Source organism: Procambarus clarkii, chromosome 37 (assembly GCF_040958095.1).
Source record: "Procambarus clarkii isolate CNS0578487 chromosome 37, FALCON_Pclarkii_2.0, whole genome shotgun sequence".
NCBI lineage: Eukaryota > Metazoa > Arthropoda > Malacostraca > Decapoda > Cambaridae > Procambarus > Procambarus clarkii.
Window position 1 is genome coordinate 26,630,119 of NC_091186.1, and position 17,259 is coordinate 26,647,377.

At 40.3% G+C, this 17,259-nt stretch overlaps 3 protein-coding genes across 13 annotated transcripts; 1 reads left to right on the forward strand and 2 right to left on the reverse strand.

Moving 5' to 3' along the window:
• Window positions 1-123: 123 nt before the first annotated feature.
• On the forward strand, window positions 124-13,979 carry LOC123766006 (uncharacterized). Of its 5 annotated transcripts, none has more exons than XR_011230694.1 (3): window positions 124-282; window positions 547-671; window positions 831-1,189. XR_011230694.1 is itself a non-coding variant. In XM_069337332.1 (3 exons), the coding sequence occupies exons 1-3, from the start codon at window positions 267-269 to the stop codon at window positions 6,550-6,552; spliced, it is 276 nt and encodes a 91-aa protein (XP_069193433.1). In that variant the 5' UTR covers window positions 201-266; the 3' UTR covers window positions 6,553-6,776. The 5 variants fall into 5 exon arrangements, 1 of the variants encoding a protein (XP_069193433.1); XM_069337332.1 differs by lacking the exons at window positions 547-671; window positions 831-1,189 and adding exons at window positions 6,130-6,251; window positions 6,415-6,776 and having other exon boundaries at window positions 201-282; XR_011230696.1 differs by lacking the exons at window positions 547-671; window positions 831-1,189 and adding exons at window positions 13,336-13,457; window positions 13,614-13,979 and having other exon boundaries at window positions 208-282.
• On the reverse strand, window positions 4,003-5,415 carry LOC123765870 (uncharacterized). 3 transcript variants are annotated; one of them, XR_011230692.1, is made up of 4 exons: window positions 5,198-5,279; window positions 4,938-4,985; window positions 4,561-4,856; window positions 4,003-4,408 (listed from the first exon to the last, which is right to left on the reverse strand). XR_011230692.1 is itself a non-coding variant. In XM_045754704.2 (4 exons), the coding sequence occupies exons 1-4, from the start codon at window positions 5,286-5,288 to the stop codon at window positions 4,304-4,306; spliced, it is 468 nt and encodes a 155-aa protein (XP_045610660.2). In that variant the 5' UTR covers window positions 5,289-5,415; the 3' UTR covers window positions 4,003-4,303. The 3 variants fall into 3 exon arrangements, 2 of the variants coding, with proteins under 2 accessions (XP_045610660.2, XP_069193432.1); XM_045754704.2 differs by having other exon boundaries at window positions 5,270-5,415; XM_069337331.1 differs by having other exon boundaries at window positions 4,938-4,982; window positions 5,270-5,303.
• On the reverse strand, window positions 11,185-13,544 carry LOC123765871 (uncharacterized). 5 transcript variants are annotated; one of them, XR_011230691.1, is made up of 4 exons: window positions 13,481-13,544; window positions 12,139-12,186; window positions 11,754-12,055; window positions 11,185-11,592 (listed from the first exon to the last, which is right to left on the reverse strand). XR_011230691.1 is itself a non-coding variant. In XM_069337329.1 (4 exons), the coding sequence occupies exons 1-4, from the start codon at window positions 12,490-12,492 to the stop codon at window positions 11,472-11,474; spliced, it is 486 nt and encodes a 161-aa protein (XP_069193430.1). In that variant the 5' UTR covers window positions 12,493-12,628; the 3' UTR covers window positions 11,185-11,471. The 5 variants fall into 5 exon arrangements, 3 of the variants coding, with proteins under 3 accessions (XP_069193430.1, XP_045610661.2, XP_069193431.1); XR_011230690.1 differs by lacking the exon at window positions 13,481-13,544 and adding an exon at window positions 12,402-12,543; XM_069337329.1 differs by lacking the exon at window positions 13,481-13,544 and adding an exon at window positions 12,474-12,628 and having other exon boundaries at window positions 11,185-11,588.
• Window positions 13,980-17,259: the final 3,280 nt, after the last annotated feature.

Genomic DNA, 17,259 nt, shown 5'->3' on the forward strand with positions numbered 1-17,259 from the left:
ATATTATTAAGTGAACATCATGATATGTATGAACTCGGGGCCAGGTACGATAATTATCAGATGAAAGCATCCAATAATTATGAAGATATTATAAGCAAAGATTGATTTATTGCTTTACGAATCACATGGGAATGGTTCGGTGGCTGCCTCGAGGCTTCACACAAGGTTACTTGGGGCAGGAGTCGACCAGCAGTTGGCAGAGCACTCTACTTCCTTACTCAGGCTGTACCTTCTTATTGACGCAGACGTCGTTTTCGGCAATAACCATGAGCGACGTTCAAGGTTTGTGATTTATGTTTTGACTAATGTGTGGTAGATAAAAGTTTACAAATTTGTAAATTTTCAAACTTAAATTTTTTTTAAGTGTTAAGGTTTTATGGGGTAAATGTGTTTACTCTTTTGTTTTGGTTCCTTGCCAAAAAACTTTTGAAGTTAAAAATTTTTAACATTATACTAGTTTGGCAGTAATGCTTTAGGACCTATTAACTTTATCACTGTTTATCAAAGGTTGTAGCCATGTTTCATACGCTTAATCTTTTTCTATAGACGCCACCACCAACCCTCCCGCTGCTCCTGGCTCTGGCCATGTACCGAGGCGTGAGACTCAAAGGGAGGGGCACTCCATCCCCCTCTACCACCTCCCTAAGAGAGGGACTTGTCCTAGTTGTAAGGTGAGATTCTTCACTATGCCTACCTGTAATGGTAGGCTATGAAGGTTTTTTCCGAAGCCTCGTTAAATATGCCTTCTGGTTTTCAACAATATTAGTCTTTACTACTACCTAAAGATTTTTTATATACTGTTCCTAATCTCGCTGCAATAATTTCCTTAGGTTGGGGACTTGTCCCGGGACTACAACCTGTGGCGTAGGTGTTCGGTTCTTCTGCTCTTGCCGGACTGCCTGCTAGACTGCTGCTTCAGCCAGGAGCAACGCTGTCCCGTATGTGAATACGTGGCTCCCGTTCAGTAGTGGACCTTGACTGACCCGAGGGTGGCTTCCCAAATGAAGTAATATTTACTTCATGGGGCCCATAGGGACCCGAGGGGAGAAAAAAATAAAATGAATTTTAATTGACAGTATTTTAGAATGCGAAATTTAATGCTGGATACTACCAGCCCTTGACAAAATTTTTAAACTTTTTAGACTTATTTTGGTGTAAGTGGATTTCTAATATACTTTATTAAAATTTATCATGCATTTTTTTCTATTCCCGAACGCTAATGCGAACACCTAAAAGCATGGCTCAAAGCTTTAATGTTTATAATATAATGAAAAGTTTATTTGAAATTTAAGTATCTCTAGATTTCGGCCCTTTAATACAAATGGAATGCAAAGAACCTATGAATCTATTAGTTAAGGTTTCATATCAAATGTCTACGGAGGATCTCTAAGGAAGCTCTTTCCATTACGGCTTTGACAGAGAACAGTTGATCAGTACTCCCCGCACTGAAGAATCCTATCCTATCCTGCTGCTGGGGGGGGGGGGGGTGGCGGCCAGTAAAACCAGTCTTTAAGGATTTGCTATCCTTCGTGATATTTAGCGCTCTGAGATTATTCTGCACAATTGATGGTGCTACATAGCCTTCCCGGTTTGGTGCCTTTTTTTTATAATTACTTACTTTAAGGAGTTGCTAGTAATTTTCAAATTGCAACCATCCAGGTAGCTTCACACGGGACCTTGTGTGCGCATCCTTTTGGTCGAACGTAATAAGCTCGTGCGACGTCATGCGGAAGTTCCGCATTACTAGGCTGCACTAATTACACTATAGTCTACCCCGTTCGTGTATCTGATGGCAAGCGCTCCCTAGTAAGCATTAATTCGGCCTTCATTTATCAACTTTTTCCACTCGGTAAATTTACATTTTAAGGGAAGTTTATTAATTCTAGATTTTTGTAAAAGTACCATACTGAGATACGCCTCTGCTAGTGCCTCTTCGCTTGTCTCCTACCAATTGCTTGAAACGTTGAAACTGGCGTACTGTCTATAGGATTGTTACTGCCTTTGCGGAGCTCATGATTTCTGCAAAATCTAGCTTGTCATGCTTTGAAGATTACGAGGGGGTAGTTCCTGTTCCCTTTCGTCGCATTACCTGTAAGAGGTCTCTTGAAAGATTCACTCTAGGTTCACTTGGTCTTCTTGCTCAAACCCTGTCACCATAGAGGGTGGAACTTGCAATGGTTTGTCAGCTTATTCACATGGTAACAGCTTTAACTTGCATCCTGTCATGCAACTACTTTCTCTTTAGGACAAATGGTTGAAGTCTTCAGGCGTTTTCTTCACTGACCAAACCTGTATCTGCCGCCTGACCCCCAGGCTAACTGGGTAGTAATCTGAATATAGGAATGTCATTCCTGACATCTGGCAGTCAGGGTTAAGGTAACGGCACTGAAAGGTAACCTATTCCTTTAGCCTTCCTCCTCCCATGGTAAGACTGTGGTGAAACTCGGTAAAGCTCAACTCGTGGGCACTTTGAAACCCCGCCATAACCTTTGGACAAAATTGCATTATAGCACTTAATCGTGGAACTTTGACGAAAGCAAGGTAAGATAGTCTGCTTCTCAAGACGATTGTATCCAAGTCCCTAAAGGTAAATTATCCTTTGATAGAATTCGAACCTTTTATCGCTCGCTTTGTGCTTTTCTTAATGGCACCCTTATGGAGATGAGGCAGTTGTCCACCTTTCCTTCAACGGTCAGTGTCCAGACCGTCAGCCCCCCCCCCTCCCTATCTCCTGTAACCAGAGGAGCTCACAGGAAAGGGGAAGTAGTCTGGGAAGTAATTAATCCAGGACAGAAGAAGTCACTGCAGAGGTTGAACTTGAGTCTGGGTCCAGAATTATTTCCAGGTTCTGAAGTTTAAGGAGCAGACATGCTGCAAGAACTGTCCTGCTGGAGTAAACATTAGGGGGTCTCTTCAGACTTTAGGCATTAAAAAAATAAATAAGCCCCTGCTTAATCCAGTAACACCTTACTGGCAAGAATTAAAGGACGCTGGCATGGTTATTTAGTTCTTTACCGTGACATTTAAGTCATAGTAATAAAGGAAACAATGGACCCGAGAAGTGGCTTTACTTGATGCATCACGTTAGTGTGATCTTTGTGTAAAGTAGCTTTATTGCCCGGCAATTTTAGCGTCCTGGCGAAACATAGTATGGAACAATGAGACTATACTGGTATTATTCCACCTGTCTGGAGGACCAAACCATGGCCTCGCCAAAACTGGATGGAATCTACAGGAGACTGGTTAGGACTGAATGTGTTTATCATATGTACTGCAACATTCCTTAGTAAACATTTATGGTACGATGAAAAATTTGACTTTAGCAAGCTAAAATAGGACACGGTAAAGAAGCTCAGAAGGTTAAGACTCGGTAAGTAAGGAGTGGCACAGGGACGCTGGTTACCACAGTGGGACAACATCCACTGTCAAGGATACAAGAGTGGTACAAAAATACAAGGTCAGGTTCCAACAGCCAGAGCATCAGAAGAGAAGACTGCCTCGGTGAGACTATCTTCCAGGTAAAATGCTGCACACTAACCAGCCAAATTTTTCACTGCCCTGCAACAGTCTAGTCGGGTTAGTGATCCCTCTAAAGCCATCAGATAGTCCGACCATAATTTTCAACTTACCCAGTCCCTCCCCGCCTCCCCCATCTACGACTAGAGGGATGCACATTGGGGAATAGTTTCCTTGCAAGAAAAATCGGCTTAACACTTTTGTACCATCACATTGAGCATAAACCTCTTGGCCCCCAGTCTCTTGCTTCCTCCCCTGTTCACACCTGGCTGATGAAAGCCCATTAGAGACTAGGGCGACTGCAGCAGGCAGACCCATACGGCTATTAAGGTCTGCTCTGTTATATAACCTTTATCAGAGTTTCAACACTAAAGAATATCGATTTAAATGCATTCATCGAAGGAAACCTCGACAAAAATTGCCCTAAACATTTCAGGAGTTAACTCAAGGTACATTTCGACCAATGACATTAGTAAAAAAGACAGGTTAGAGTAAAAATTTAATGGTACTTTTAGAAATCTGTCCAGCCACAAAAATAAAAGTAATCAACTAAAGTCTTAGTCATAACCTATAGATAGGCATTAAAAAAATAAAAATCCCAACATGCTGTTATTGTCTCCACCCGCTAGGCTAAAAGAGCCAAGCAAATCAAGGCGTTCCTCGGCACCATTAAAAAATTACGCAATTTTGTTTTTTCTCCCCGTGGGTCCCTAAGTATACCTATGTATATCTATGTATACAAGGCATCTTCCGCAGGGTTTTGGTAGGTAGCTAGTCTAAGCGCTGGCTACTCTTCGCTGGTGATGACGTGGCCACACACCCGACATCTCTCAGGCTTCCAGCACAGGGACAGCAGCCCGCACATGTTGAAGCTCCGGGACACATTACCTATCTAGAAAAAGATTAAGATATTAAGACAGTCATTTAGCATTATGGCAAAATTAAAATTTGTTTAATTTGAACACTAGCTTAAATAGATATCCAAGAAGGATTTTCAGTAGAAGTATTAGAATTAATTATGTTAAACTTGGCTAAGAACCTTGCCTTGCAATTCGGGCATGTCCCCGTCTTAGGAACTGGGGCGGTGGCAGCAGCATCAGAGTCTACAGCAGCCAAGATAGCTCCACCAGCTGCATTACGACGACCAGAGTATAAATCTTTGGCAGAAACGTAGGCTTCAGCATTTGAGTAGTTATCAGGAAGAAGTGCACCTGCATATTCGTTAACGGGTTCATCACCAATAGGACGGTAATAGAGGGGTCTGGTAACCTGTACTGGAGGTTTTAGCTGAATGGGTTTAGCATCTGGGAAAGCGCCAGAAAGAAGCTGGCAGTCCTTTGCTGGAAGTCAAAATGTTTATTAGTTCACAGGTTAAAAGTAAAGAGTAAAATTGGAGAGACAAACTAGCAACGTATACTTACAACGGCCATATGCAGCTCTGCGTTCTGCTACAGAAGGGATTTCTTCTACTGTAAAATAATGGTCGGATACTAACATTATAATCTTTCTATAAATATACAGGCGTAAATATTTTTCCATCCTAACACTAATAACAGGTTTTGATAAATTACACTTTGTGAACGTAATAAAGTTAACCTTAACGCTTAAAAATTCAAAAAAAAGATTAAGACTTGAAAAGTCCAAATAAGCTGGACTGAAAGTTATATATAATACCACGTACATTCTTAAGTAACTAACGTCAGCAAGCATAGAAACTATAACCAATGAAATACAAATAAAATGCACAACTAACGTTCGTGTTCCTCCCACATTATCCCAAGTATTACTCTGAGAAAATTAATATCCGGAACAGAAGACGAACACGCTCACGAGAACACAACCAGGTCATCTGTCAGTTCCTGACCGGCTGTTCCCCAAGTAAACGTCTGAAGTTTCGAAGTAGATGTCGAACGACTTCCAAGTGATTCGTAAAAAGTAAATGCACTTGGGTAGTTTGCTTGGTTTTGCTGACGGCAGTTTGAAGATTCACTGTGAGTGTTTCATACCGAAAGCCAAAACTCATTTATATATTTCTTCAAATGTATATACTGTCTGTGTTATTAGGTGAACATCTTAAGTGATATGAACTCTTGGCCAGGTAAGGTAATTATCAGATGAAAGCATCCAATAATTATGAAGATATTATAAGCAAAAATTGTTTTATTGCTTTACGAATCACATGGGAATGGTTCGGTGGCTGCCTCGAGGCTTCACACAAGGTTACTTGGGGCAGGAGTCGACCAGCAGTTGGCAGAGCACTCTACTTCCTTACTCAGGCTGTACCTTCTTGTTGACGCAGACGTTGTTTTCGGTAATAACCATGAGCGACGTTCAAGGTTTGTGATTTATGTTTTGATCAATGTGTGGTAGTTAAGAGTATGAGTTATTTTTTCATAACTTTGAATTTTAAGTGATAAGGTTATATGGGGTGAATGGGCTTAATATTTTTTGGTTATTTACCAAAAATGTTTTTAAAATAAACAATTTTCATGTTGTACTATTTTGGCAGAGATATTTGACCTATTATTTTTAACTTTATAACTAACGCTTGTTGTCTAAGGTTGCAGCAAAAAAGGCTTTAGCTATGTTTTATAAGTAATTTCTTCACTACAGACGCCACCGACCCTCCCGTTGCTCCTGACTCTGGCCATGTACCAAGGCGTGAGGCTCCACGGGAGGGGCGATCTATCCCCCTCTACTCCCTCCCTAGGAGAGGGACATGTCCTAGTTGTAAGGTGAGGTTCTTCACTATGCATACCTAAAATGGTAGGCTGTAACTTTTTTACCGAAACCCCGTTAAATATGCATTTTGGTCTCTAACAATATTAGTCTTGACTACTTCCTAATGATATATATTTGATATACTATTGCTAATCTCTCTGCAATAATTTTCTTTAGATTGGGGACTTGTCCCGGGACTACAACCTGTGGCGCAGGTGTTCGGTTCTTCCGCTCTTGCCGGACTGCCTGCTAGACTGCTGCTTCAGCCAGGAGCAACGTTGTCCCATATGTGAATACGTGGCTCCCGTTCAGTAGTGGACCTAGACTAACCCGAGGGTGGCTTCCCAAATGAAGTAATATATACTTCATGGGGCCCATAGGGACCCGAGGGGCGAAAAAAATAAAATGAATTTTAATTGACAGTATTTTAGAATGCGGGACTTAATGCTGGAAATTACCAGCCCTTCACAAAATTTTTAATCTTTTTAAGTGACTTATTTTGGTCGAAGTGGATTTCTAATATACTCTATTAAAATTTATCTTGCATTTATTTTCCCGAACGCTAATGCGAACACCTAAAAACATGAGGCGAAGAGCTTAATGTTGATCATATATAAGTTTATTTGAAAGTAAAGTACAAAGTTTCTCTAGATTTCGGGCCTTAAATACAAATGGAATGTTTACAAGCTATGAATCCTTTTGGATTAAAGTTTCATAACGGATATCTACGGAGGATCTCTAAGGAGGATCTCTAAGGAAGCTCCTTCCATTACGGCTTAGGCATTGAATAATTTATCGGTACTCCTCGCATTGAGGAATCCTATACTGTTGCTGGGGGAGGGGGTGGGGGTTCAACCTATAAAACCGTCTTTAAGGAGTTGCTATCCTTCGTGATATTTATCGCCCTCGGATTATTCTGCACATTTGATGGTGCTACATAACCTTCCTGGTTTGGTGCATTCTTGATAATTACTTTTAAGGAGTTGCTAGTAATTTTCAAATTGCAACCATCCAGGTAGCTTCACACGGGACCTTGTGTGCGCATCCTTTTGGTCGAACGTAATAAGGTCGTGCGGAAGTGCCGCATTACGAAGCTCCACTAATTTCACTATACTTTACCCCGTTCGTGTATTTGATGGCAAGCGCTCCCTAGTAAGGACTAATTCGGCTTACATTTATCATTAACTTTTCCCTTAAACTTTCCACTCGGTAAATTTGATTCTAAATTGTTTAAAAGTACCATACTGGGATACGCCTCTGCTCTAGTGCCTCTTCGCTTCTCTTACCAAGTGCTTGTAATGTTGAAACTGGCGTACTGTATACAGGATTGTTACTGCCTTTGCAGACCTTGCATGATTTGACACTTTTGGCTTGTGCTTTGAATATTACCCCTCGGGTAGTTCCTGTTCCCTCGCATCGCTTTACCTGTAAGAGGTCTCTTGAAAGTACACTAGGTCCACTTGTTCAAACACTGTTGGCATAGAGGGTCTAACTTGCAAAGTTTCCTAAGCTCCTATTCACATGGTAACGGCTTCAACTTGCATCCTGTCATGCAAGTACATTCTTTAAATTTCTTAGTGCTCCATTTGTCCTATTCAGATGGGTTGAAGTCTTCAGGTGTTGTCTTCACTGACTAAACCTACATCTGCCGCCTGACCCCCAGGCTAGCTGGGTAGGAATCTGAATGCCAGTGGTGTCAGGAATGACACCCTACAGTCAGGGTTAAGGTAACGGCACTCTTAAAGGTAACCAATCCTTTTAGCCTTCCTCCTCCCATGGTAAGACTGTGGGAAACTCGGAACAAGCTTAACTTGTGGGCACTTTATGAAACCCCAAATAACTTTGTCCAAATTGCATTGTGGAACTTTGACGAAAGGAAGATACGATAGTCGGCTTCTCAGAACGATTGTATCTTTGTCCCTAAAGGTAGATTAACCTTCGATTTAATTCGAACCTTGTATGGCTCGCTTAGTGTTTTTATCTTGATGGCATCCTTATGGAGATGGAGCAAAGGTGGACAACTGCCTAAATGATCAGTGTCCAGACTTTCGCCCCCCCCCCCCCAATCTTTCCTGTAACCAGAGGAGCTCGAAGAAAAGGGGAAGTTGTCTGGGAAGTAATTATTCCAGGACAGTACAAGTCGCTGCAGAGGTTGAGCTAGAGTCTGGGTCGGGATTTATTTCCAGATTCTGAAGTTTAAGGAGCAGACATGCTGCAAGAACTGTCCTGCTACAGTAAATATTAGGGGGGGGGGTGTATCCTCGGTATACATTTTCAGTTTAGGATCGGCTATTTGGACGTTAGGCATTAAAAAAAATCTAAGCCCCCTGCATAATCCAGTAACACCTTACTGGCAAGAATTACAAAGAACGGGATGGCATGGTTATTTAAAGTTATCTTTATTGTGACATTTAAGTAACTTGTATGGTAATAGTTGTAACAATGGACCTGAAAAGAGGCTTTATTAGCCGGCAATATTAGTGTGGGAAATTTTTACCCACCATATCTAATAATCATCTAAGAAATGTATCATATCTATATATCAAAATCAAATCCGAATCATTATATTCATTATATAGCTTGATTCCTAGATGACAATGCCACTTGGATCACGTACGCCATAGGGCCCTATAGATGCCTACATGAATTTGTGCATAATCTCTCAAGGAACCAGAAGCTTTTAGAAGGATTTGTTAATTAAAAAACTATTGGAACATTAATTGCTTCCAGCAGGGATTTATAAATCAAATCCTTAATAAGAATCAGTGGTACTATCAAGTACTACTTATGATTGAGATAAAATTTAAAGATTATAAGTCTAAACTGTAAAAATAATCAATATTCTTTGAAAGCTACCCCTTCTCAAGGGGAGGAAGGGGCATCTTGGGAACAAGAAGCGCCCACGACCATACCCCGAGGCACTTTGCGTTTGTTTACAATTAAGTGAACAGTGATAGATCCTTAGCGAACATTATTTAGCTCAGGACATCTTATCTAATTATCTTTATCACCAGTGAATACTCTAGAACTGGGGGAGTACCTGGACAATATATCTACATGGGAAATCCATAGAATATTTATATCTAAGTGTAGAGTGGAGCACACAGTGACTTGTCTCCACCACTATCATTTTTCTACAAAGCAGTTAAAGAAAAATCATGTAGCAATGCTGTTGCATAAAATATCGTGCCTAAGCTCGCGACAAGAGAGTTATGAAGTTTGGCACACTGTCAGACAGGCACCCGGCAAACAGAGAAGTATATTGAGGTTATTTTGGTATATAATTGGCCAATTGTATGCTTGTGTGACATTAATATTCTATAAGTGTCTGTCGGTTATAAAGCGAGGCAACGCCTCATATCTCAGTAAGTTTATTAGTATAGTAGCGCAGCAGTAGAATCTTATCCAAGCACTAGACCTCATGAGTGTCCATTGTGAGAAAAGATTGTCAATAAGTAAAAAAGACCTCATAAGTGTCCATGGTGTTGGAAGAGATTGTCAAGCCGACTCCCTAATCATAAATTGAATACATTGCATATATACTTGAATATATAAATTAAGTTAAAAAATAACTAAGCAAGCAATTCGTAACTTAAGTTCATTTAATTGAATATAATTTCTTGTACTTAGTAACAGTACTTAGACTACATTTAGTCATTTATTATACTTTAATAATTTAAATTGTTTATAGTACAAGAATATATTGGTTGTTAATAGTTATGGTGCTAGGCTAGAATCTGTACATGTTTAAATCTGATTTAAACAGAGCCAGTGTTCAGTCATAACTGAATTTATTAAATCTTATACAAGAATAAGATACATGCCGATGCGAGATACCTGTTGGCAGGTGGACTGTGGATCTTCAATCAACCTATCAACTAATTCACCCCACCTGCCCCTTACAGCCCACAATCTCATTAGGAAAAGAGGAGCTAGGATTTACAACCCTAGCTAGAGATTTTAGTTGAATTAATTTGCAAACTATTTTTTTTTTTAGTTCAGTAAAAGTCCCTGGTAGTCTTCTCATATCAATCCCCGCAGGTTTTTCCCACACTTACTCCCCTGGCATAACATGGGATGGAACAATGAGACTATGCTGGTATTATTCCACCTGTCTGGAGGACCAAATCATGGCCTCGCCAGCACTGAATGGAATTTACAAGAGACTGGTTAGGACGGAATTTGTTCACTAAAGGTTGTAGTACATATGATCAACATTTATGGTACGATCAAAAATTTCACTTTGGCAAGCTAAAATAGAAAGACATGGCCAAGTAGTACAGGTGGTTTTAAGACTCAGTAAATAAGTAGGGTTGCACAGGGACGCTGGTCACTGTCAATGATACAGGAGTGGTATAGAAATCCAAGACGTGGCAAAAACAAGGTCAGGTTCCAACAGCCAGAGACCCAGAGGATTTCCTCGGTGAGGAGAGAATCTTACAGGTAAAATACTGCACACTAACAAGATAATTTTTGTTCACTTCCCTGCAACAGTCTAGAGGGGATCACTAACCCGACTAAAGCAATCCGATAGTCCGACCATAATTTTCAACTTTACCCCAATTCCCCCCCCCCCCACCATCTACGACTAGATGGATGCACAATGGGGAATAAACACTTTCCATGCACTAGAAATTGACTGGAGGCAAGAAAGATTAGCTTAACATTTCTGTACCATCACATGAAGCAAGAGATTGGGGTAAGAGCTTTATCATCCTCCAACCCCCTGCCCTTGTTCACACCTGGCTGATGAAGGCACATTTGTGAGACTAAGGCGACTGCATCAGGCAGAGTTAGACCCAAACGGCTGTTAAGGTCTGCTCTGTTATACACTTTATGTTGAGATTTTATTCGATAAAATAATTTAAATTCATAAAAATTGCCCTAAAAAATTTCAGGAGTTTACTCTCGTTACCTTTCAACCATTTGAATCAGTAAAAAACCAAGTTAGAGTAAAAATTTAATAGTACTTTCAGAAATCTGTCCAGCCTAAAGAATAAAAAAAATCAACCAAAGTCTTAGTCATAACCTAAAACCTATAGATAGGTATTAAAAAAAATGAATAAAAAAGTCCAAACATGCTGTGATCGTCTCCACCCGCTAGGCTAAGAGCCAAGCAAATCAAGGCGTTCCTCGGCACCATTAAAAAATTGCGCAATTTTGTTTTTTCTCCCTGTGGGTCCCCAAGTAAACCTATGTATACAAGGCATCTTCCGCAGGGTTTTGGTAGGTAGCTAGTCTAAGCGCTGGCTACTCTTCGCTGGAGATGACGTGGCCACACACCCGACATCTCTCAGGCTTCCAGCACAGGGACAGCAGCCCGCACATGTTGAAGCTCTGGGACACGTTACCTATCTAGAGAAAGATTAAGAGATATTAAGACAAAGTCATTAAGTTTTAATTTTGCCATAACGCTTAATTTTGTTTAATTTGAACCGTCTTAAATAGATAACCAAGAAGGATTTTCAGTATAGGTATTAGAATTAATAATGTTGAAACTTTGCGAAGAACCTTGCCTTGCAATTAGGGCATGTCCCCGTCTTAGGGACTGCGGAGGCGGCAGCAGTAGCAGCATCAGAGTCAACAGCAGCCAAGATAGCTCCACCAGCTGCATTACGACGACCAGAGTATAAATCTTTTGCAGAAACGTAGGCTTCAGCATTTGAGTAGTTATCAGGAAGAAGTGCACCTGCATATTCATTAACGGGTTCATCACCAATAGGACGGTAATAGAGGGGTCTGGTAACCTGTACTGGAGGTTTTAGCTGAATGGGTTTAGCATCTGGGAAAGCGCCAGAAAGAAGCTGGCAGTCCTTTGCTGGAAGTCAAAAGGTTTATTAGTTCACAGGTTAAAAGTAAAGAGAGTAAAATTGGAGAGACAAACTAGCAACGTATACTTACAACGGCCATATGCAGCTCTGCGTTCTGCTACAGAAGGGATTTCTTCTACTGTAAAATAATGGTCGGATACCAACATTAAAATCTTTCTATAAATATACAGGCGTAAATATTTTTCCATCCTAACACTAATAACAGGTTTTGATAAATTACACTTTATTGTGAACGTAATAAGGTTAACCTTAACGCTTAAAAATTCAAAGAAGATTAAGACTTGAAATTTCCAAAAAAGCTGGACTTTGAAAGTTATATATAATACCACGTACATTCTTAAGTAACGAACGTCAGCAAACATGGAAACTATAACCAACGAAAAACAAATAAAATGCACAACTAACGTTCGTGTTCCTCCCACATTGTCCCAAGTGTTACTTTGAGATACTTAATATCTGGATCAGAAGACGAACACGCTCACGAGAACACAACCAGGTCATCTGTCAGCTCCTGACCCGCTCTTCCCCAAGTAAACGTCTGAAGCTTCGAAGTAGATGTCGACCGATTCTCAAGTGATTCGTAAAAAGTAAATGCACTTGGCCAGTTTGCTTGGTTTTGCTGATGGTTTAAACAACAGGTTAAAGATTCACTGTGAGTGTTTCATACCGAAAGCCAAAACCCATTTATATATTTCTTCAAATGTATATACTGTGTTATTAGGTGAACATCTTAAGTGATATGAACTCTTGGCCAGGTAAGATAATTTTCAGATAAAAGCATCCAATAATTATGAAGATATTATAAGCAAAGATTGATTTATTGCTTTACGAATCACATGGGAATGGTTCGGTGGCTGCCTCGAGGCTTCACACAAGGTTACTTGAGGCAGGAGTTGGCCAGCAGCTGGCAGAGGACTCTACTTCCTTACTCAGGCTGTACCTTCTTATTGACGCAGACGTTGTTTTCGGCAATAACCATGAGCGACGTTCAAGGTTTGTGATTTATGTTTTGACTAATGTGTGGTAGTTAAGATTTTATGAATTTTATTGTTTCATAACTTTTAAATTTTAAGTATTGAGGTTTTTTGGGGTAAATGTGCTCTATCTTTTGTTTTGGTTATTTACCAAAAATGTTTAAAGGTTAAAAATTTTCACGTTATATTAGTTTGGCAGATACTTTAACGACAATTATCTTAAACTTTGACACTAACAATTGTTGTAGACATGTTTTATATGCATAATTTTTTTTTTCTTTTCTTCTGTACAGACACCACCAACCCTCCCGTTGCTCCTGGCTCTGGACATGTACACAGGCGTGAGGCTCCACGGGCGGGGCGCGCCATCCCACTGTCCCACCTCCCTAGGCGAGGGACTTGTCCTAATTGTAGGGTGAGGTTCTTCACTATTCGTACCTGTATTGGTAGGCTGTAATAGTTTTTCCGAAGCCTCATTAAATATGCCTCTTGGTTTCCAACAATATTAGTCTTGACTACTTCGTAATGATTTTTGATACTATTGCTAATGTCGCTGCAATAATTTTCTTAGATTGGGGACTTGTCCCGGGACTACAACCTGTGGCGCAAGTGTCCAGTGCTTCTGCTCTTGCCGGACTACCTAATAGACATCTGCTTCAGCCAGGAGCAACGTTGTCCCGTTTGTGACTACCTGGCTCCCGTTCAGTAGTGGACCTTTACTGACACGAGGGTGGCTTCCCAAATGAAGTAATATTTACTTCCTGGGGCCCATGGGGACCCGAGGGGAGAAAAAAATAATAATTTTAATTGACAGTATTTTAGAATGCGGAACTTGATGCTGGAAACTTCCAGCCCTTTATAAAATTTTAAACTTTTTTAAGTGACTGACTTTGGTTGAAGTAGATTTCTAATATACTTTATTAAAATTTATTATACATCTTTCTTTTCATAAATGCTAATGTGGACACCTAAAAAAAAAAACATGGCTCGGAAAGCTTTAATGTTGATCATAAAATGAAAAGCCGATTTGAAATTTTTAAGCGCAAAGTTACTTTAGATTTCAGCTCTTTTATACAAATAGAATGTTAAGAACCTATGAATCTGTTTAGCTTAAGGCTTCATAAGATATATCTACGGAGGATCTCGAAGGAAGCTCTTTCCATTACGGCTTGGACAGGGAACAGTTGATCAGTACTCCTCTCGCTGAGGAATCCTATCCTGCTACTGCTGGGGGATGGGGGGGGGGGGGGGGGGGACCGGTCTGTTAAACTAGACTTTGAGTTGCTATCCTTGGTGATATTTAGCGCCCTCAGATTATTTTGCACATTTGATAGTGCTACATAGCCTTCCATGTTTGTTGCCTTCTTTGATAATTAATTACTTCAAAGAGTTGCTAGTAGTTTTCAAATTGCAACCATCCAGGTGGCTTCGCACGGAATCTTGTGCGTGCATCCTTTAGGTCGAGCATGATACGGAAATTATGCATTACTAGCCTGCACTGATTGCACTATACTTTAGCCTGTTACGTATCTGATGCCAGGGTGATGACAAGCGCTACCTAGTAAGGACTAATTCGGCCTTCATTTATCCCACACTTTCCCCCTTAAACTTTCCACTTGATAAATTTTAACCTTTATTAATTCTCAATTGTTAAGAGTACCATTCTGGGATACTACTCTGCTCTAGTGCCACTTCGCTTGTCTCCTACAAAGTGCTTGTAATGTTGAAACTGGCGTACTGTCTACAGGATTATTACTGCATTCGCAGACACTTGCATGATTTCTGCAACATCTAGCTTGTCGTGCTTTGATCCCTCTTATGGTCGTGCATGTCCTTCTTGAATGTCCTTACTTCCAGGACGAGCGTGTCTTGCTTTCCGACCGCCCCTCGCGGTCACTTGTCCCTCAATAGAATTCTTGGTGACTCTGATACTTTTGGTATCGTTCGCCTTATGCGTTTTTGTTCTCGTATTGGCATCCTTGGTGATATTTAGCGCCCTCTGATTATTTTGCGTATTTGATGGTGCTACATAGCCTTCCCGGTTTGGTGCCTTCTTTTGATAATTACTTACTTACTTGATAATTACTTGCTTGCTTGTCGTGCTTTGAAGATTACCCCTCGGGTAGATCATGTTCCCTCACGTCGCCTTCCTTCACCTTCAAGGTCTCTTAAAAGATTCACTCGAGGTCCACTTGCTGTCTTGTTCAAACCCTATCACCATAGTCCCCACTTGCAATGTTTTGTAAGCTCTTACATAGCCTTCCCGGTTTGGTGCCTTCTTTCTGATAATTACTTACTTTGTAAGCTCTTATTCACATGGTAATGGCTTCAACTTGCATCCTGTCATGGAACTACTTTCCCTTTTAAACTTTGTGCTCCATTTGTCCTATTCACAAATGGGGGTTTAAAGTCTTCAGGTGTTGTCTTCACTGACCAAACCTATATCTGCTGCGTGACCCCCAGGTTAACTGGGTAGTAATCTGAATGTAGAATGTTATTCCTGACACCACTGGCAGTCAGGGTTAAGGTAACAGCACTCTGAAAGGCAAGCTATCCCTTCAGCTCTCCTCCCATGGTAGGAATGTGGGAAACTGTCAGGTACAAGCTTAAGCCGTGGGCACTATGAAACCCTGCCAAGACCTAAGTATTGTTACTAAGTACAAGAAATTATATTCAATTAAATGAACTTGTATGATAACAACTGCTTGCTTAGTTATGTATTAAGTTACCTTAATTTATATATTCAAGTGTATATGCAATGTATTTATATTAAATTTATATGATTAGGTACAGTCAGCTTGACAATCTCTTCAAACACCATGGACACTTATGATGTCTTGTTTACTTATTGCGACTTTTCTCACAATGGACACTCATGAGGTCTATTGCTTGGATAATATAGTAGCGCAGCAGTAGAATCTTAATAAACTTACCGAGATACGAGGAGTTGCCTCGCTTTATAACCGACAGACACTTATAGAATATTGAAGTCATACAAGCATACAATTGGCCAATTTATATACCAAAATAACCTCAATATACTTCTCTGCTTGCCAGCTGCCTGTCTGACAGTGTGCCAGACTTGATAACACTCATGTCACAACTTTAGGCACGATATTTTATATAACATCGTTGCTGTATGATATACTAGTAGCGTTGCTACGCGTTTTTTCTTTACGTCCTTAAAAGGTAAATTATCCTTTGTTATAATTTGAACCTTGTCGCTCGCTCAGTGCTTTCCTCGCTGGCATCCTTATGGAGATGGAGCAAAGAACAACTACTTCCTCAACAGTCAGTGTCCAGACTGTCAGCCCCTCTCCATCTTTCCTGTAACCACTGGAGCACACAGGAAAGGGGGAGTAGTCAGAGAAGTAATTATTCCAGGACAGAAAAAGTCGCTGCAGAGGTTGAGTCTGGGTCCGGAATTATTTCCAGGTTCTGAAGTTTAAGAGTAGACATGCTGGAGTAAACATTAGGGGGCGTTTCCTCAATATACATTTTTAGGATGGGTTATTTGGATGTTAGGCATTAAAAACTCTGTAAGCCCCTCCGTTTAATCCAGTATAACACCATACTAGCAAATTACCAAGGACAGGTTGGCATGGTCATTTAAAGTGATCTTTATTACTATGTTAGTGATCACTTTTTACCGTGATACCTATGGACCTGAAGTGGTTTTATTGCCCGGCAAACTTAAGATGTCCTAAGCTAAATAATGTTCCCTAAGGATCCGTCACTGTTCACTCAATTGTAAACAAACGCGAAGTGCAGCGGAGTATGGTCGTGGGTGCTTCTTGTTCCCAAGATGCCCCTTCCTCCCCTTGAGAAGGAGTAGCTTTCAATGAATATTGATTGATTATTTTTAGTCTAGACTTATGATTAAGATGTGATTATAATATAATTAGATATAAGATTTAAAGATTATAAGTAGTACTTGATAGTACCACTGATTGTTATTAAGGATTAGATTTATAATCCCTACCGGTAGCGATTAATGTTCCAATAGTTTTTTTTAATTAAATCCTTCTAGAAGCTTCTGGATCCTTGAGAGATCATGCACAAAGTCATGTAGGCATCTATAGGGACCTATGGCGTACGTGATCCAAGTGGCATTGCCATCTAGGTTCAAGCTATATAATGAATGATTCGGATTTGATTTTGATATGATTTGATATAGATATGACATTTCTTAGACGATTATTAGATATGGTGGGTAA